This window comes from Emys orbicularis, chromosome 23, assembly GCF_028017835.1.
Source record: "Emys orbicularis isolate rEmyOrb1 chromosome 23, rEmyOrb1.hap1, whole genome shotgun sequence".
NCBI classification, from domain to species: domain Eukaryota; kingdom Metazoa; phylum Chordata; order Testudines; family Emydidae; genus Emys; species Emys orbicularis.
Genome location: NC_088705.1, coordinates 14,600,677 through 14,622,182, shown reverse-complemented (window position 1 = coordinate 14,622,182; position 21,506 = coordinate 14,600,677). Strand labels below are relative to the sequence as shown.

The following is a 21,506-nucleotide window of genomic DNA, read 5'->3' as shown; positions in this document are numbered from 1 at the left end:
TGTCACCGCAACCCATCTCTTCCCCAGTACTGTCTTTCTCCTGCCAATGTAGGACAGTATTAACCAAAAGGAATTATTCCCACAGTCAGATTTCAGATTTCAGAGGCACTGACTAAGCTGAACTCACTTTCAGTTTTCAAGTGCTACTGAATTAATTTAACCCCACTATGTTCTGAGGCCAGGTTCTGAGTTAGAGGGTGACAGAGGGAGCGTGGCAATCTGCCACAAGGAATAGGATGACAAAGGAAGAGCAGTGGGATTTCATAGAATCATGGAAATGTCAGGTTGGAAGGGACCTTTAGAGGTCATCAAGTCCAGACCCCTACGCTGAGGCAGGACCAAGTAAACCTAGACCAGCCCTGACAGGTATTTGTCCAGCCAGGTCTTAAAAACCTCCAGTGACGGGGATTCCACAATTGTCAGCCTATTCCAGAGTTTAACTCCCCTTCTGGTTAGAAAGTTTTTCCTAACAGCTAACCTAAATCTCCCTGGCTGCAGATTAAGCCCATTACTTCTCGTCCTGCCTTCAGTGGCTCACAGTTCAATTGATCACAGTCCTCTTTATAGATTCATAGATTCATAGATTCTAGGACTGGAAGGGACCTCGAGAGGTCATCGAGTCCAGTCCGCTGCCCGCATGGCAGGACCAAATACTGTCATATTTGAAGACTTATCAGGTCCCTTCTCCGTTTTATTTCTCAAGACTAATCATGTCCACTTTTTAAAATCTTTTCTCATAGGTCAGGTTGTCTAAACCTTTGATGGTTTCTGTGGCTCTCTTCTGGACTCGCTCCAGTTTATCACCATCTTGCCTAAAGGGCAGAACCCAGAATTAGACACAGTTCTCCAGCTGAGGCCACACCAGTGCTGAGAAGAGCAGGACAATCACTCCTGTGTCTTCCATACAACACTCCTGTTAATACACCCCCAGAGTGATATTAGCCTTTTTTGCAACTGCATCACATTATTGACTCACATTGAATTTGTGCTCCACTAATGCTCCCAGATCCTTGTCAGCGGTGCTACCACCTCACCAGTTATTCCCCATTTTGTAGTTGCATTTGATTTTTCCTTCCTAAGCCTGGCCGTTCTTAAAATGAACGGCGTGGAGAAAGTGAATAAGGAAGAGTTATTTACTCCTTCACATAACACAAGAACCACGGGTCACTCAATATGTGAAGTACTTTGCACTTGTCTTGGTTGAATTTCATCTTGTGGATTTCAGACCAATTCTCTAATTTGTCAAGGTCATTTTGAATTCTAATCTGGACTTTGTATTTTCTCTGGCACCTTCCATCTAGGGATCCCTGGGCCCTTTGCAAATATTTATAAATTCAGCCTCACAGCCAAAGTCAACCCTAGCGCAACTCCACCAACCTCCACAGAGTTACCCCAGTGATTATTACGGACCATTTTCCTAATTTAAAAGCTGAAGGGAGCTGAAAAACAGAATAAGTAAGCCCAACTCGTTCAAACTAGGCTGCCTAAAATTAGGCACCTACAGTCATGTTTAGGGACCTTGGAAAGTGACTGGATTTTCATTCCTCATGTTTCCAGAGCTAATTGCGAACCGCAGCCACTGGGAGCTGCGGGTGGCTGTGCCTGCGGATGGTCAATGTAAACAAACTGTCTCGCGGCCCGTCAGTGGATTACCCTGACGGGCCGCATGCAATCCCCAGGATGCAGGTTGCCCACCACTGATCTAGACCATCCCTGGCATGTGTCTGTCTAACCTGTTCTTAAAAACCTCTAATGATGAAGATTCCACAACCCCCGTAGGTAATTTGTTTCAGTGCTTAACCACCCTGACGGTTACGAAGCTTTTCCTAATGTCTAACCTAAATCTCCCTTGCTGCAATGTAAGCCCATTAGTTCTGGTCCTGTCCTCAGTGGATAAAAAGGACAATTTATCACCTTCCTCTTTATAACAACCTTCTATGTATTTGAAGACTTATCATGTCCACCTTCACTCTTCTCTTCTCCAGACTAAACAACCCCCCCTTTTTTTCCAATCTTCCCTCATAGGTCATGTTTTCTAGATCTTAAATTGTTTTTTGCTCTCTTCTGGATTTCTTCCAATTTATCCACATCTTTCCTGAAGTGTGGTGCCCAGACACAGTACTCCATTTGAGGCCTTATCAATGCTGGGTAGAGTGGAAGAATTACTTCTTGTGTCTTGCTTACAACACTCCTGGTAATACATCCCAGAATGATGTTCTCTTTTTTGCAACAGTATTATATTGTGGACTCATATTTAGTTTTTGATATCTACAACAGTACTCCTTCCTAGGCAGTCATTTCCTATTTTGTATTTGTGCAATTGATTGTTCCTTCCTAACTGGAGTACTTTGCATTTGTCCTTATTGAATTTCATCCTATTTATTTCAGACCATTTCTCCAGTTTGTTAAGATAATTTTGAATTCTAATTGTGACGGGTTGGATCACAGAAACCCACGTTGGGACTGCCCCTGATGTGCCGAGACTACCTCTGAGCCTGTTTTCCTTGCCAGCTTGGGACTTCAGTGCCCTGCCTCGTTGTGCCAGACACGCTAGCCTGCTACAAACACAGACCCAGGTCTGAACTACATCCCCAAAAGCTGCAAGCTTAATTGAAAACAGCTTAAGAAGTGTTCCTGTCTCCAACACTCAGATACCCAACTCCCAATGGGGTCCAAACGCCAAATAAATCCGTTTTACCCTGTATAAAGCTTATACCGTGTAAACTCATAAATTGTTTGCCCTCTATAAGACTGATAGAGAGATATGCACAGCTGTTCCCCCCCCCCCCCAGGTATTAATACATACTCTGGGTTAATTAATAAGTAAAAAGTGATTTTATTAAATACAAAAAGGAGGATTTAAGTGGTTCCAAGTAATAACAGACAGAACAAAGTAAATGACCAAACAAAATAAAATAAAACATGCAAATCTAAGCCTAATACAGTAAGAAAGTGATTACAGATGAAATCTCACCCTCAGAGATGTTCCAATAAGCTTCTTTTACAGACTATCCTCCTTCTAATCTGGGTCCAGCAATCACTCCCACCCCAGTAGTTACTGTCCTTTGTTCCAGTTTCTTTTAGGCATTTCCTTGGGGTGGAGAGGCTATCTCTTGAGCCAGATGAAGACGAAATGGAGGGGTTTTCCAGGGACTTATATAGTTTCTCTCGTGTGAGTGGAAACCCCTCTTCCCCCCTGTGTAGAATCCAGCTACAAAATGGAGTTTTGGAGTCACATGGGCAAGTCACATGTCCATGCATGACTCAGTTTTCTACAGGATGTTCCCAGGAAAGCTCAGATGTGGATTGGCGTCTATCGAGGTTCCCTTCACACAATGTTGACCAAATCTGCCTTAGGTGCTTTCTACAATAACCACTTTAAATACAAGCATAGAGCCAATGCTCATAACTTCAGATATAAAAATGATACATGCATACAAATAGGATGAATACATGCAGAAGAACATAACCTTTGCAAAGATATGTTACATGACATATCTAGCATAAAACATATTCCAGTTATGTCATATTTACTCATAAGCATATTTCTATAAAGCATTGTGGGGTGCAACATCACACTAATCATGTCCTCCAAAGCGCTTGCAACCCCTCCCAGCTTGGTATTGTCCGGAAACTTTATAAGTGTACTCTCTATGCCATTAGCTAAATCATTTATGAAGCTACTAAATAAAACCCATGAGAGATCCCTGTGGGACCCTACCTGATATGCCCTTCCAGCTTGACTGTGAACCATTGATAATTGCTCTCTGAGTACAGTTTTTCAACCAGCTGTGCACCCCTTTTATAGCAGGTTTGTCTAGCCTATGTTTCTCTAGTTCACTTATGAGAAAGTCATGTGAGACAGTATCAAAAAGCCTTCCTAAAGTCAAGATATATCCCCATCCACAAGGTTTTTAAGGTCAGGCTTGACAAAGCCCTGGCTGGGATGATTTAGTTGGGAATTGGTCCTGCTTTGAGCAGGGGGTTGGACTAGATGACCTCCTGAGGTCCCTTCCAACCCTGATATTCTATGATTCTATGATTCTATGACAGTTATCCTGTCAAAGAAGGATATGAGTTTGGTTTGACGTGATTTGTTCTTGACAAACCCATGTTGATTGTTATTTATCACTATTCTATTCTAGGGGCTTACAAATTGATTTTTTGATTATTTGCTCCATTATCTTTCCAGGTACTGAAGTTAAGCTGATTGGTCTGGAATTCCCTGGGTTGTCCTTATTCCCCTTTTTATAGATTGACACTATATTTCCCCTTTTCCAGTCCTCTGGGATCTCTCCCATCTTCCATGAGATCTCAAAGATAATCGCTAATGGGTCAGAGATCTTTTCAGCCAGTTCCTTAAGTATGTATTCTAGGATGCATTTTGTCAGGCTCTGAGACTTGGAGACATCCAATTAAGTAATACTTATTTTTTTCTTTCTCTACTTTAGCCTCAGATCCTACCCCATTTACACAGATGTTTACTATGTTAGTCTTTCGATCACTGCTAACCTTTTTGGTGAAAACTGAACCAAAAAAAGGCACTTTGGCCATTGCTGTGTTTTCTGGTGTTATCCCGATATTTCATCTTTGTCATCTGGTCACCCTAATGTGACCTAGCTTCCACTTTTTTGTATGATTATATGTAAAGGGGACTGTTGTCCCCTTACTAACATTCAGTGGGGGGGAGGGGGAGGGGGGTTGGTTGCTAGCTCCCAGTACCAAAAGGAAGGGGGAGGGTCGGTGGGAAATCAGGACCCTGAGGCTGACAGTCCCCAGGAACAATGGGGAGAGGCCAGTGCTCCAGGTGAGCCAGAGTGGGGCCGAGCCAAGAGGAGAGCAGGGGCCCAAGCTGAGCTGGGGAGCAGGGCCGAGCCAGATCCAGAGAGCCAGAGAAGCAGCCCAGGGAGCAGACCTGTGCTGGGAGCAGAGCTGCAGCCACAGAGCCAGCGGGGCCAGAGAAGCAGCCCAGGGGGCTGGAGGCAGAGCAGCAGCAGCAGCGCTGGGGCAGGTTGGAGCTGAGGCTGGAGCTGGGGCCGGAGCAGTCCGGAGCCGGGTGCAGGGAGCAGCTGGGGAGAGCAAGGGGGACCCTGGGCAGAGGGCCCAATGCAGGGAGACACCCCAGCCAAGAGGCCCTGCAGGCCAGACTTGGGGGGGATTGTAACCCCGACGGGGCAGGGGAGACGAAGTGTCCTGCCACCTAGAGCCTGAGGGCATGTGGCCACCACCAGAGCGAGTGTCTGACCCGCAGCGTCTCTGCAGCACAGCCAGGGCCTGGGGAGGGGTCTGGGGAGGGGCCTGGGACGTGTGAGGAACAGACTGAACTGCCCGGACGTTCCAGAGACGCTGGTTGTGACGTCCCCAGGCCACAGAGCAGGGTGACGGGTTTTCCTTTCGCCTTTCCCATTTTTTCCTTATTTTTTTAAAATTGATTGTTGTTTAATAAATTATATTTGCTTTGAGCTGTATGCAATGATCAGTGGGTCAGGGAAGTGCCCAGTGCAGAGAGAGCCCCCCCAGAGTGGGGACACCCTAGCCCCTGCCCTAAGTGACCACGAGAAGGTTGGGGGTTGAGCCCCCCAGGAATCCTGGGCCCAGCCTTGTTGGGGTTACGAAGACTCTGCCACACAGGAGAGTGGAGGGGGAGCCCTCGAGGTCAGGCAGGCCTCTGGGTAAAGGGAGTAGAAGCGAAAACTCAAATCCTTTTGCTAGTCCCCTTCACCGGGTAGTTTATAAGCCAGAAGAGTCCCCCACAATAGCAGGACCATTCCCCCGCTTACATATATTTGAGTTTCAGGTCGTTAAAGGTCTCCTGGTTAATCCAGGATGGGGGCAGGGGCAGTTGAATCTCTATGGACCATTTGGCTCTTGGCGTCTTTGCTGACAGTGCCAGCAAGAGTGCCAGTTAGTGCCAAATTGTGGTGGTGGTTTTTGAAACTTGGGTTCATGTCAGCTGGAACCCATCAAACTCGCCTTATGCAGGCCACAAAACAGCTGTCGGACGGTGTCAAAGCCCTTGTCTAGCTCCCCCTTCTCAATACGCACTAGGATCCTGTGCTTGAATCCCATGTGCTGGATCCCATGTGTTTTTAAGCTTTCTTGAGTCTGAGCAGAGTCTAGGAACACTTTTGGGGGGCAGATCCTCTGGGGAGCACCCTATTCTGAGAGCTAAGACCCCCACCATCTAGCTACCTACTGCTGGCTCCTCCAGACTCCCCAGTAGCCTCAAGCTCACCCTTTCCCCGAGCTCCAACCGCACGGGCACTCTGATTTACAGTTGACCTCTCCGGGGAAGCACATAACACACAGGCTTTGCAAATGGGTTCCCAAACCAGTCACTCTCTACTGCAGACAGCACAAGAAATATACAGATCCAGACAAAACAATAAAACACCTCTATGCCCTTTCCTCACCTCTCTGGAGCATTCTTCAGGATTTGGGGCAGTGTCCTATCTGGATTCCAAATCCTCTCTCCTGGACCTCTCTTCTCATGGCTTCTCCACTGGAGCTTGTTGTCTGCTCTCTCTCTCTGCTCCAGCCAGCTTCCTTTGACCTTGGCTGGTTCCTTGGTCAAAAAATATCCCCTTTCCCGCCAAAATCTGTGCCTTTGTTTTACTGATGTGTAATTGCACTGGGTGCCTATGAGAGGATAAATTCGAGTATCTGACTGGCCTTCTCTATACCATTATTATATATACCTCCACCTTATCTTCTCTTCCTCTACATCTTTTCAAATTAAATAAATAGCTACAGGCTTTTAAATTCCTTCTCATATGAAACACACCCATCACTCCATCTGACTTTGCCCCACAGACCTCTCTCCATTTTTCTCTAGCTTCTTCAGCCCTTTTCTAATTTCAGCTCTCTATTTTAAGACAAGGAGACCAAGGCTGGGTCAAGGTGAGGATGTACCATTGATTTATATAATGCCATTATAATATTTTCCGTATCCTTCTCTGTTCCTTTGCTTAATACAGTCTGACATTTATATGCTGCTTTGACCATTGTGCACACTGAAGAGACAGCTTTCTTGAGCTGGCCATGAAAATGTCAGGATCTTTATCCCACTAATCCATTCCAAGTAGTTTAAAATAATTCTTTCCAATGTGCATTATTGCCCCGCTCTGGTCTGCGCTGCCATCCATATCACCCAGGCTCTTCTGAAGTTCTTCACAATTCCCTTTCAGTTTTACTAGCCTAAAAAAATGTCACCCCTCAGCAAATCAGGCTAATGCACAGTTCATCCCATTGAGCTACAGCAATTTACATCAGCTGAGGACCCAGCCCATTAAGTCAACTACCCAATTCTTAGTCCTGATTCCTGAGCACACCGCCATTTCCCCCTACCTTTATCTTCCTATCTCTCAACCAGCTCTTTATTCACTGCAGGTCTTTCCATTTCTTTTTCATTCTCCACTGTTACTGAGCTTCCAAGCCTGTTGTAGGAGGGACTTTATAGACAACAGACTTTTTACTTCCTTTTTTAAATGCTTTGTTCTTTTTAACATCATCTTTCTAGCCTGAAGGCCACGGTTTCCCATCTTGTGAGCCAAATTCCACTCCTGGCAAAACCCACTGTAGTCAGTGGGTCTGACCGGTTAGAAATCTAAACATGGAAAGTGCTGGGCCAATCCTGCTTCTGTTAAAGTCAATAGAAAAACTGCCATTGACTGCAGCGGGAGCAGAGCAAGGCCAAAACCTCATGCTTTTGAAAATCCACACTACTGTTTCCAGATATCTAGCACATGTGCTAGGAGGACCCCAAGAGCATTGGCCCAGCTATGCTCCCAGAGGGAAGGGGCACAAAAGGACCACAGTAAATATATTTGTTTTACATCTCTCCTGTAGTCCAAAGCAAAGGTCTGGCTACTCCACCAGCAAAGGCTGCAGGGACTTTGGCGTATTACTGTCTTCCTTTAGGAACAGCAAGAATTGGATCATCATATTGCAAATATCATTACAAAAGTGAGGAGGGTATTCACATATCCACTCCCCTCCCGAGGTGTGGGGACTGCATTGATTGCTACAGTGAGAGCCCTTGAAAACATCCAGCTATGCCTTCAATCATTAGATATGCCTGCCTCAGAATCCACAGGATTGCCTCCATGTCCCTGTACTAATGCGGGGAATACCTAGGAATTGCTGCAAATAGGGATTTATCCTAGTTCAATAGACCTAGATCATGTCACTACAGCACACAGGGCTAGCTCCAGGCACCAGCTTAACAAGCAGGTGCTTGGGGCGGCCAAGGGAGAGGGGCGGCACCTGCGGCAATTCGGGGGCGGCAGGTCCCTCACTCCCTCTAGGAGCGAAGGACCTGCCGCTGAACGGCCGCCGCCGATCGCGGGTTTTTTTGTTGTTTTTTTTTTGCTTGGGGCGGCAGAAATGCTGGAGCCGGCCCTGACAGCACAGGCCTTGGTAAGGGGCAGTGGACAGCTGCCCACCGCAGGAGAAGTGCAGGTAGGAGTCTGGAGTTGGGAAAGTCAGAGACTTGTAGAGAAAGTGGACCATAATGGTGGAGATTTTTGAACCTCAAAAAATGTAAGGTTCAGTTCAGAGTCAGTCGGGAGCTAGGGTGGTGATTCAGCTCAGCTATGTTAACAATCAAACCAGTTTATCCATCCCTAATACTTCTCTGATTATGACCCTCTGAACTTGTCATAGGCTCCCCTACTACAGACTCTCTTCTCGGCCCTCTCAGCAAGGCTGCCATGTTACTATTAGCACAGCATCACCTAGTGGCCCTGGTGTGTCTTTGTCTCTTTACCCAAGAAAAACACTGCGAAGAAACCACACAGGCTCAGTGTTTCATGTATCGCATGCTGGGCAACAACATGAGCGACTCCCCATTTGTAAAACAAAACTGGCTCTTTATTGAGAGAACTAATGACAGAGATGCTGCAACTCCAACCAGTGTTCCAGCCATGTGCACACAGACTGACTTCCTGGTGCCTCCTCCAAATGCTTCCTTCTTGCAACAGGTTGCTAGACAAGGTGGATCCCAAATATACACAAACACAAGGGCCTAGTTACATATGAATTGCTGCTTTTGTTGGTTTCTGACCATTTTTCTACCACATCGCATACAGTGAGCACAGCTAGAGAACTCAGAAAATATATTCAAAGGGTTATTATCCTATTCCTATAAACTAGAGGCCCCAGCTGAGGCCAGGGCTCCATTGCACCAGGCACTGGAGATACAGAGTGGGAGGATACACCTGCATGTGGAGCTGGAGGTGTGATTCCCAGCTTGTGTAGACATATGCACCCTAGCTCCCTTTGAGCTAGTCCACTAAAAATAGCAGTACAGCTGGGGCATGGGCTATCTCTCCTGCGTACAAACCCACTGGAACTCCACCGCTCCTGTTTTTTGGCATGCTGGCCCATAAGAGCTAGCATGGGTATGTCTTCATGAGCTGGGGCCCCGTAGCTCCAGATGTAGATATAGCCACAGACAGTTCCACCTTGCCAGAGAAACGCTGGGGTGGGGGGAAGGAGAAAGAGACACACTGATTGGCCCATAGTCACAGAGCAGGTCAGTGGCAAAACTGGGACAAGAACACAGGTGTCCTGATGCCCAGCCTGAGTTCTAGCCACCGCACCATGCTGCATCCCCAGCGTGCAACACGGTCCTAAAACGTGACCTGCCCTAAGCACAGGCTCAAGCGGCAAAGCTCAGGAACCAGGCTGGCTCCAGGCACCAGCAAAGGAAGCAGGTGCCTGGGGCGGCCAATGGAAGAGGGCGGCACGTCCGTCCGTTGTTGGGGCGGCATGTCCGGGTCTGCAGCAGCCATTCGGCTGCGGGTCCTTCTCTTCCTCTTCGCTGTCGGCAACTCAAATCGCTCCGCTTCAGTCTTCGGCGGTAATTCGGCGGGGGGTCCTTCACTCCCTCTCTTCCTCTTCGGCGGCAGCTCAATCGGGTTTTTCTTTTTTTTCTCTTCGCCGCTTGGGGCGGCAAAAAAGCTGGAGCCGGCCCTGTCAGGAACTGATGTGAATTTTGGGTCCACAGCTGCTCGGCGCTTGAGCCCTAATTTCCATTGGATCCAGGCTTCTGGTTGGATACCAGACATCCCCAGGGATCAGGTCTGTGGTTTTGGTTCAGGCCCATATCCAATCTGTGCAGGTTGTCAGTGGGCTTAAGGAAGTGGAATTACTGATTAGCCTGGGAGCTTCACTTCACTTCACTTATCTGCCTTAGACAAAGAAAATGCAAGGAATGCATCCAACCCCTAGTGATAGATCCTGTTAGCGAGACACTTAAGCACTGACAGAACCCTGTTCATTGTGTGGTGTCCCTCACTAAAGCTAGCTGATAATGACTCATGTTGATAAGCTGTAATCAGTAGCACCGCATCTCAGAGCCCCAGCGCATGAAAGCATGTTTATGCTGCCATTTGCTGAGTGGCATTTTTCACGCAGAGTTGCTGAATCAATGGCTCTCTCTTCTGGCAAAAAGAATGGATTGCATGGGTGATTTCTGCAGAAACAGGAGGGAGGGGAGCCCTGCTTGACTTTGGCTGATATTTCTATTGAAGCTGCAAGTCAATAAAGGAAGGAAGAAAGTTACATGGCAATGGAACGTTATTTCTCTCCTGGTAGAGACTAATCTTGCAGCGTGCAGTGATGATTTTCACAGATTAATCTTTTTCACACCCACATTTCCAGAGTCTGGCCAGAAGCAGAAGCGTTGAACCACGAGAGACTGTGCTTGCAATATTTCTGCCACCATTGGAAACAGCAAACGCCAGAGATCTTGTGCTCTTGTTAGGTTTCAAATAGAGCTGTCCAGAAGACAACAATACCATTTAGCAGCAATGTGGTGTAGCTACTTGGGTGTAGCCATGCCAATGCCGCGTTGTAAGTGTAGACCTGCCCTTAGAAGGATCTGGGATGATAAACTCTGCTCTGAATAAGGCAGAGCAGGGACTTGAAGGTCTCCCACATCCTTGCTTAATGCTATAACCACCAGGTTGTTGAGCGTGAGACATTCTGTCTCTGATGAAAAAAGCAATATCTATGTCATTGCAAAGAGGAGTGATGAAATAACGTGCTTTTAGCGAAATTTCATTTCAACCAAAAATGTTCCAGTCAGCTGTAAGATCCTACTGTATCTGAGGCTAAAATTCTATTGATTAGGTTCTAGTGGTGGCCGATGGAATGCTGTTCTGTTACCATGGCCCCTTGCTGAGACTGCTCTTATCTGATCAGATTTTGGTGTTTTCTTTGTTTTGTGCCTACTCGTTTGCCTTGCGGTGCTTAACTTTGACGCAGACTTGTGAAAGGAGCAGGAAATCATTGCTGTCTGTAAACTGCAGGTTGCTAACACTAATGTCTGGTCAACATGTTACGTTGACCTATTTGTGCATGTGTCTACACTCAAAGTTGTCTCCAGCTGATTTAAGAGCCCTGTTATGGAGACGCAGTAAAACCACCTCCCCAAATGGTGTTGAGATGTTACAGCTCCCAAAAGGTTAAGGTCGTTCCAGTAAGCACATGAATTTATGGGCACTTATCAGAATAGAAGGCCCATGTCTTTTGAGGTTTGCTCATCTTTGATATAAACCAAGGGCCAGATCCTGGCATCAGATCATATTGCCCCCCACAGCAATGGAGGGCAGCCTTAAAGCTAAAGCTACCCCTAACTAGGCCACTGGTGAGTCCTCCATCCAAATTCTCTCTGATTAGCCCTGAGTGAATAATAGATTGTCTGGTTCAATGGCCGAAGCGAAGATATGAATAAACATTGGCTTGTTTTGAACTGAAACTGAAAACATTTAATTCATTTTTCTCGCCAAAATGAAAAACTGAAAACATTTAGTTTAGGTCAAAAGGAAATGACATGTCATTTCAAAATGACATGTCACCTCAAACATTTTTGACATTTTTCATTCAGAAAATGTCATTTGGATTCAACATTTTATTTCAGAATGTCTCTTTTTTCATTTTTTAAAAATGAACCATTTCAACATTTCTTGTTTTCATTTTTTTGGTCTGAAACTATTTGCTGGATTTTACCCAAATTCATGAATAGTTTTGATACCCCGAAAAATGGCATTTTTTGGTGAATTTACTCTTTGCCAAAAACATTCCCCTGCTCTACTTGTGATTTCTATTGTGTAAATGTGAAGGTGAATAATACATAAGCTTAACCTTAAGGACCTGTGTGTTGATGGGTCACTGAGAATTCTACTGCTGCGCTTCAATTAGCTATTTCTTGCATTTTTCTTCTCACATTTCTTTATCTTCTCTATTACCAAGGGCATTTGCCTATGAAACAGATTTGATTTGGCTTAGCAGTTCACTTGGCCCCATTGAAGCCAATGATAATTTTGCCATTGACTTAAATGGGCCAGTATCTTACCCCTGCTGTTTATAGAGGGGACCTAAGAGTCAAAAATGTTGACTCTGTCACTAACCTTAAGCAAGCCATTTCTGCTCTCTATGCCTCAGTTTTCCCATCTGTAAAATGGAGATAAAGCTTAATCACTTAATGTTTGCCAAGTGCTTTGATATCCTCAGATGGAATTAAAGGCACTGTTATTGGGTGAACTCCCTCCTCCAGCCATTACTTAGTCAGAACTCGCATTGACTTCAGCAGGAGTTTTGGGTAAGCAACGACTGCTGCGTTTGATCCAGTGTTAATGATGTGTGTTAAGAAGGCTGCCTTTACTCTGTTTTCCTTAAATCTGGTATCATCCAGCCATCCCCTATTTAAGATGTTTAAGACAATGTCAATTTAACCCCTGCAGCCAAGAAATGAACAAACCATGGGGGCAGACAAAATAGACTATGCTGACGTTCTGGTGTTGTGGGGAAGGGAAATCATGGTTCCATTTTGTACAGCGCTTTAACTCCATGGATATGAAGAAGTTAGTTATTGAGCCAGATTCCTTCCTGAGCAAACACTGTGCTCACATCCATGTTGTAGAAAAACTACCGTGCTGGATTGCAGGGGGACAGTCCATCACCTCTTCTTTCTGTTTCCCTCCCTCTTCTCCTCAGGTGGCAATCATTGTGACAGATGGACGCCCCCAGGATGGCGTGAAGGATGTATCAGCGAGGGCAAGATCCCTTGGCATTGAGCTGTTTGCCATCGGGGTGGGCCGAGTGGACAAGAACATTCTTCGGCAAATGGCGAGCGAGCCGCTGGACGAGCACGTGGACTATGTAGAGAGCTACAGTGTCATTGAGAAGCTGGCCACGAAATTTCAAGAGGCCTTCTGTGGTAAGTCCTAAAGGAGCAGCAAGAGGATCTGAGGTGGGGGGCAGACCTTCCTTGGTGAACAGACAGGAACAAAGGAACATAGCAATTACCAGACTGAATCCGAACAGGAATCCGTGTAGCCCAGTGTTGTGTCCAATAGTGGCCATTATCAACTGTTTCAGAGGAAGGTGGAGGACATTCTTGAGGGGATAATGGAATAATCGCCCCATAAGGGAAATCTCCTCCTAACCCCCAGCTATGAGGTTTAGGAATCAGGAAGCTTCATATCCCTTCCAATTTTAAATAGTATCTAATATAATGGCGGGTGTTCTATTTCCTCTGTAATCGTTTTTAAAAAATCCTTCGGAGGTCTTGGTTTCAATGGTGCCTATTGGCAGTTAGCTCCACAGGTTCGTTATGTGTTCTCTCAATACAAGTATTCCGAGCTCTCTCGCTCCTAGCTGGCTGAAAAAAATGAAAAAAGAAACATTGACCTTTCCCTCTTTTCTTTCCCCCCAAATTAGAAAAATTCCAAATTTGAAAACCTCTGCTGGTCAGGCAGTAGAACCAATCCAAAAAAAGGAGGGGGGGAGGAGAAATGTCACAATGTTGTGAAAATGTATCCCCCTGCCCATTTTTTTTTTCAAATTTCAACTGTTGGGGAAATTTCAAAAATCTCTAATCTTAGGGTGAAATCTTCAGTTGTTTCAGAAACTTCCATTGACTTGAGTGGGGCCAGGATTTCACCCTCAAGGTTTTATCTGGGTGTCCATTCCCTTAGGGCAGGTCTACACTACCCGCTGGATCGGTGGGTAATTATCGATCTATCAGGTGTCGATTTATCGTGTCTAGTCTAGACGCGATAAATCAATCCCCGAGCGCTCTCCCGTCGACTCCGGTACTCCACTGCTGCGAGAGGCGCAAGTCAGGGGTGGCTCTAGCTTTTTTGCTGCCCCAGCATGGCAGGCAGGCTGCCTTCGGCGGCTTGCGTGCAGGAGGTCCCCAGTCCCGCGGATTCGGCGGCATGCCTGCGGGAGGTCCGCTGGTCCTGCGGCTTTGGCGTACCCGCCCTCCAATTGCCGCCGAATCCGCGGGACCAGCGGACCTCCTGCAGGCATGCCGCCGAATCCGCGGGACCGGGGACCTCCCACAGGCATGCCGCCGAAGGCAGCCTGCCTGCCGCCTCGCAGGGACCGGCAGGCTGCCCCCCGCGGCTTGCCGCCCCAGGCACGCGCTTGATGCGCTGGTGCCTGGAGCCACCGCTGGCGCAAGCGGAGTCGACGGGGGAGCGGCAGCAGTCGACTCAGTGCCGTGAAGATGCCACAGTAAGTCGACCTAAATACGTCGACTTCAGTTACGCTATTCTCGTAGCTGAAGTTGCGTATCTTAGGTCAACCCCCTCCCCAGTGTAGACCAGGGCTTATTATCTGAACACCTGGTTTTCAATACTGTATGCACAACTGCATCTGATTAAAAGACCCCTGGCTCACGTTAGATTCAACATTGACACCGTCCCACACAAACTGGGCACCAGGCTGCTCTTAGTTACCCTACACATTTTCAGCAGAAATATTGAATCATGACCTGTTACACGTCAGCCTCAGAGCATCTCACAGTTCTGTCTCTACCCGTGTGTGTCTCCTTCGGCTCTTTATTGTGTCACACCTTTCCCAAACTGTTGCCACACATCTGTGCTTGGCAGGAAGGGTGTGTGAAACCCCTGGGCCTGTTCAGTTGACACGGGAAATGAGTATTTTTGCAGCTCCCTTCTACAGTCTTGCAGGTTTTGTTTGAAGTAGCAATGCCCTCCCATGGGGTTCGGTGTTGTGTTTGGTGATCACTCCAGACCAAATCCTTGAAGGCTCCTAACTTCCAGTGAAATCAATGGGATTTTGGAGCCTAAATACCTTTCAGGGTCTGGGCCTCAGTGCTTGCCAGAGATCTCCGTTATTTTGTGTCCAGACGCAACACCTCTGCATGACAACAAGAACTTCACAACACCTTCCCCAGACTCTTGGCCTGGGAAGCTCAGCCCTTAATGGCACAGTCCCCAACTACCACAAGTGTTACTTGTAGGTGTGAATTGGTGTTTGCAGGAGATTCATACTCTGATAATACGTCTTACAGTAGCTCCAAGAGGCACCATCCAAACACAAGAAGACAGTCCCTGGCCCAAAGAGCTTACAATCTAACTACACAAAGAAAGTCTAGGAACAGACATGGGAACCAACTTACCCGAAGTCAAATGCCTCTGACTTGTTATGGAGACTGTGGCTGCCTCAGTTTCCCCAGTTATAAAATGGAGCTAATGTGCAGCTGAGCCAACAGAAGCTAGTACATAGAACAGGGGCTGGGAGTTCTGTTCCCAGGACCTTGGGAAAATCACTTCACCTCGCTGTGCTTTATTTTTCCCAACACAGAGATGATGATACTTATCCCCCTTCGTGAAGGTCTTAGAGATCCACAAGGGGGAGGATTCTCCCTGGTGCACCAGGACAGCTCAAGGCCTAGGCAACTTATGGCCTATTTTGAGCACTTAAGTGGGACTTAAATGATGCATAGTTCTTGTCTATATCCTCTGCCCAGGGTTGAATTTCCCCTTTTCTACATTGCAGATATGCTAACCCACTCATTATGGTAGGGTTGCTTATAAATGCTAGGGGTTAACATTGCTTTGTTTAGAACAATCAGAAGGCTTGAGCATTCTTGTATTTGTCCTCCTCCTCCTCCCCCCCCCCGTCTCCTCTCCCCCCCCCCCATATATATGGACCAGATGGAAAGTCTCCCATTTGAATTTAATGGACTTTGAATCAGGCACTGTGGTTGTGGTAGAGCCAGGTAAATACTTGCATACACTATTTCCTGCAAATACTCACCTGATTTATAAATGAATTGGCTTCCACCAGATTTGTTTCACCTTTGTGTTTCCTTTCAACCAACATTGATGCCCTGGGGCCTGATTTTCAGAGTTGAGTACTGGATGTGCCCATTGACTTCAATTCCAGTTTTGTTTGCTCAGGCCCAGGTTGAGTTCTACTGGCGCTTGTGTTCGCAGACAGCAAATGTAAAGCTGAATGTGCAAGTATTACTGTAAAATGAACTTTGAATGGTGAAGTAAATTGTGATCTGCTGCTGTGGGTGTTGGAGAAAGCGTTGCCCAGTAGATAGGGTATTGCACTCGAACTGTGGAGACATGGGCTCTATTCCTGGCTCTGTCGCCGAGTTGCATGACATAAGAACATAAGAACGGCCATACTGGAGCAAACCAAAGATCCATCTAGCCCAGTATCCTGTCTTCTGACAGTGGCCAATGCCAGGTGCCCCAGAGGGACCTTGAGCAAGTCACTGTCTCTATGTACCTCAGTTTCCCCATCTGAAAAATCAAGATAATAACTCTTACTTCCCTTAGTGCTTTGAGATCTGCAGCAGAAAAGAACGTTAAAACAGCCATACTGGGTCAGACCAATGATGCATCTAGCCCAGTATCCTGTCTTCCGACAGTGGCCAATGCCAGATCCTTCAGAAGGAATGAACAGAACAGGCAATCATCGAGTGATCCATCCTGCTATGAGCAATGTGTTATTAAATGAGGACTTAGAGTTCATAGAAGGGGAGAACATTAAAGCACTTGCTATGCAGGCAGATAGAGGAACACGAGTCTCGTGCTGTCTTTGGTCAAAGCGGCCTTGACACTTTTCCCTTCAGGGTCAATATATTTTTATTCTGTATCTTTCCTTACAGATCTGTCCGACCTCTGTGCCTCTGGAGACCATGACTGTCAGCAGATCTGTGTCAGCACACCCGGGTCATACACCTGTGCTTGCAAAGAGGGCTTCACATTGAACAGCGATGGGAAAACCTGCAGTGGTAAATCCCATTGTGCACCCCTGATATGAACGTGGCAGTGCAGTGATATGTCAGGGGGTTGTTGAGATATCCGAGGCACTGCCTCAGAAAAGCAAGAGGATGAAAGCAGGGTAAAAGAACGGTACCTTCACCCCAATCCCCTGGGTTGCTCACCACTGAGAATTTAACAAAGTAGCTCTCCTAGGAAGAGCTGTCAATAGGGATCTTTCCATTGACTCCAACGTGCTTTGGATCAGGTTCTTGGACTGATTTACACTCTTAGCAGAGATATTCCCTGGAAGGCACCCAACACCCTCCATGCAGGAGCAGATTAATCATGGCCCCCTTTGATCTGTGGGTCTGAACTCCAGCATGCAGAGCCCCAAGGCCCAAATGAAGCCATAGACCCATGTGGGACCCCCTCCCTGGTAGAAGAGTGGGGCGCTGGGAGGGGCAGGAGGTGGATGCTTCGGTAGGGGCTCGGTAGGGGCTGTGCACTGAGCGTGGGGCATGATTCAAGGCAATAAAGAGAATTTACTATCAGTCACTGTGTCAGGGTCCAGTGACTTCATGGCTCTGAGATTTCCGGCAGAGCAAAACCTTTTGGTGTGTGCTCCATTCAATGCTCCCTTTTACTTCTCAGATGGTCACTGCCGGTTTGAACAAGAGACACACTGAGTCTGCGAAATAAGGAGTTTGTTAGTGGCAAAGCTGAAACCCGCCCTTGGAAACATTCACGCCATTCTGATTGGCTAATCTTTTCTGGACACACCCCCGAGGGGACACAATGTGGCCCCAGGAATTATGCCTCCTCCGGACTCCTGTGCTCTAATCACTCCTTCACCAAGGATGCATTTTGGGAGTTGGGATTTGGGAGGATCCCATGACACCAATTCCCAGATGAGACCAATGCCCATCGTTAAAACTCCCCAGTGCACACAGATTAAATGCTCCAACCTCATCTCTTCCCCCATGCCCAATACATCCCCTTCATGGAAAGCCTGGGAGAACAAATAGACTTTGCAATGGGTCTTGAGGTTCAGCCAATTGCATTCTCTAGCCTACCGCAGAGGCTCAACCAATTATTGGCTTCACTGTGCATGGAGATCCCAAGACGAAAGGCACCGTGTACCTGCCAGTGAAAAGCTGTATTATTATTATTGCTATTACTATTAATTATTAGAGTCGGTTTGAATTTTTTTGTCAAACTTTTTGTTTTAGGGAAAAATGAATGTTGTCCAAAATGAACAAAAATTCTTTTTTATCGATTTTTGTTGTTAAAAACGGAAACCAAAAAACCCAAAAATTTTCTGTACAAGTTTTTGGATTCCAGTAAAATAATTTGGATTTTGAGTTTTGAAAACTGATTATTTTTTAACTAAAACCCAAAATTTTAACTGAAAACAGTTTTCAAAAACTGGGGAAAAAATGGTTTTTGGTTTTTAAATAAAAATTTTCATGGGAAATTTTGAAATAATATTAAACAGTTGTGTGAAAAATAATTGTACTTTTTCAAACAGCTATTATTAATTATTATTATATGATTATCAAGGAATGCTGCTACACAGCCAGACACCACATGGTCACCAAAAGCTTTGGCGGCGTGATAAAATCACTAGCAATGGCGTAAACTGAATATCTAGCCAGACCAACTTAAGGACCTAGGTCGAGATTTATGTCAGCGGTGCTATATCTGCTGGGAAGCGACATGCTTTTGAGATTTACTATGATGTTGAGTTATTATTATTAATAAAGCCATACTGGTTTTTGTTTTCTCTCTCTCTCTGGTTAATTGGGAGCTTAATTTCTCCCTTTGCCCTGTTCTCTTGTTTCTCCCCAGCCTGCAGTGGTGGATCTAGCACTGACCTTGTGTTCCTGATTGATGGCTCCAAGAGCGTGCGGCCTGAGAACTTTGAGCTTGTGAAGAAGTTCATCAACCAAATTGTGGATTCATTGGATGTCTCCGATAAAAATGCTCGCGTGGGCCTGGTCCAGTACTCCAGCTCTGTCAGGCAGGAGTTCCCGCTGGGACGATACAACAACAAGAAGGACATCAAGGCAGCAGTGAAAAGGATGTCCTACATGGAGAAAGGAACCATGACAGGCCTAGCGCTGAGGCACCTCACTGAAAAGTCCTTTGATCCCTCCAGTGGAGCGAGACCTGGCGTCCCCAAGGTGGGCATTGTCTTCACGGATGGACGGTCACAAGATTACATCAGCGATGCTGCCAAGAAAGCCAAGGATTCAGGTAGGCCTCCAGAATTCAGTGGCGTTGGTTTTCCTTTGGGTCAAGTACTGGTCTGTGTATGATGCTGATTGGCAGTCCCAGAAACCGATGTCCTCCATTCACCATAGAACATGGGCATCTGTAGAGCAAAACTTTGGCCTACGTTGCCTCAACCCCTGCCCACGTGCTTCAGTGCTGACTTAGAGGGCCCCTGATGTGGGCAAGGCAGATTTTCAAAGGGGCTTTGGCTTTCAATGGGAGCTGGGCAGCTAATTCCCATAGTCCCTTTAGAAGGCCCATCCTCTGTCTCTATTCTGTGTCAGTCATGGGCCTCTTTCTGATGCTACCAGCAAAGGAGCCAGTTAGCACTGTATGATAGAGGTTATGTTCTTCTGAGCCTTTTTAAACGGTGAACTCTCCCCTCTCTGGCTATCAGTACTCAGTCCTAGTGCAAAGTTAAACTAAGCTCTGCAGGCTACACCCTTCCTCAGTGTAAGACCAGAGTAACTGTGATAACTTCAGGGGACGTACTGGGGGCCTATGTTGCTGTGACTGAGAGCAGGGTGTTGTGGAAGGAATTTGCTTCAGAGATTACTGACCCCCATTTCATGGGGAGGATGGAAGTTCTGTGGCTCAGTCTTTACTCCAGGGACACCACATCACTAGCCATGAGAGCAATCCTCTGCAGTGCTGGGCTTTGACTTCTTTGTTTGGTTTCTTGCTGTCTCACATGACAGTTGCACTTCCTCACATGTTCAGTTCCCACGTTGGAGTCTGTTTTTGAAGTTTTTTTTTTCTCCAAGGAGAAACTGCAGAATTGGAATTAATTTGCAAACTGGACACCATTAAGTGAGGCTTGAATAAAGACTGGGAGTGGATGGGTCATTACACAAAGTAAAACCTGTTTCCCCATGCTTATTTTTGCCCCCTACTGTTACTCACACCTTCTTGTCAACTGTAGGAAATGGGCCATCCTGATTATCACTACAAAAGTTTTTTTTCCTCCTGCTGATAATTGCTCACCTTAATTGATCACTCTCATTACAGTTGGTATGGCAACACCCATTTTTTCATGTTCTCTGTGTATATATATATCTTCCTACTGTATTTTCCACTGCATGCATCCGATGAAGTGGGTTTTAGCCCACGAAAGCTTATGCTCAAATACATTTGTTCGTCTCTAAGTGCCACAAGTACTACAGATTAAGTAGCAGATTGTACTGCTTCCTGCATGCACAAAGGAGGAGTAAGACCTAGGGAAGGTCTTCCTACCCATGAAGTCCCCTCACAAGGCCCAGCTGTCCAATTACGAACCAATGGGTAAAAATCACACCTGCACAAGGAACAAGCACCACTTTAATTCCACTTCAGCCCTCAAAATAGGCCTTAAATGGCACTTAAGGGATGCATGGGCCTTATGTTGTTCCTTCACCAGTGCCGGCACAACCCATTTGGTGACCTAGGCAGTCGCCTAGGGCGCTACAACTTGGGGGGCGGTGACCGCGGTGGTATTTTGGTGGCGGGACCTTCCGCCGCCTCTGTGTGGGGGGGCGGCATTTCGGGGAGGGACCTTCTGCCGCCTAGGACGGCAGAAAAGCTGGCAGTGCTCCTGCCCTTCACACATGGATGAACTTCGTCCAAGTATGCACCATGCCAGCACTCATTAGGGACCGTACACTAATAACCCATTAGGCACATGTAAGGGGGATGGGGACTGAGCAGGAGACACATTTCTGCTGCCAGCTTCCAGTGGGTTAATAAAACCAGAAAAGAAAAAGATACTTTAAAGACCTTGAAACATAAATATCTTGCGAGCCGCCCCCTTTTGCTGAACAACTGCTGCCCAAGTTCCTTGTATCCTGTTTTTTACTGTGTTAAATGAACATGGCCCTTGGGGATCTGCTCATGAGTTGCTAAATGCTTCACCTCTTTTAATCTTTGGTCTTGACCGCTGGACCTGACTGAGGGCTGGTGCCCAATAATGAAGATCAAACATGAGGGCAAGAATAATTGACATTTGAGAAGCATGTTGACAGGGCACGTGGGATGCTGTGTACAGCGTGTGTTTGGCTGGTATATATAAATCTTGATGTAACTCACCAATACAATTTATCTTACATAATGGTAACAGGCCTTGAATTCTGTTTGATTATGGTTGGTTGGTTTGTTTGTTCTATTACCAGCTGTTCAGTGATCATGTTTCTTACAGGGGAAAAAATAACAGCTGCT

At 46.4% G+C, this 21,506-nt stretch overlaps 1 protein-coding gene across 1 annotated transcript in view; it reads left to right on the top strand.

The window, feature by feature from the left end:
- The window catches only part of MATN1 (matrilin 1), a 38,574-nt gene that overhangs the window by 10,153 nt on the left and 6,915 nt on the right, over positions 1-21,506 (top strand). Inside the window, exons 3-5 of the mRNA XM_065421764.1 lie at positions 13,003-13,225; positions 16,946-17,071; positions 18,891-19,298. Coding sequence (XP_065277836.1) covers positions 13,003-13,225; positions 16,946-17,071; positions 18,891-19,298 — 757 coding nt within the window. The remainder of the gene's footprint in view (positions 1-13,002; positions 13,226-16,945; positions 17,072-18,890; positions 19,299-21,506) is intronic.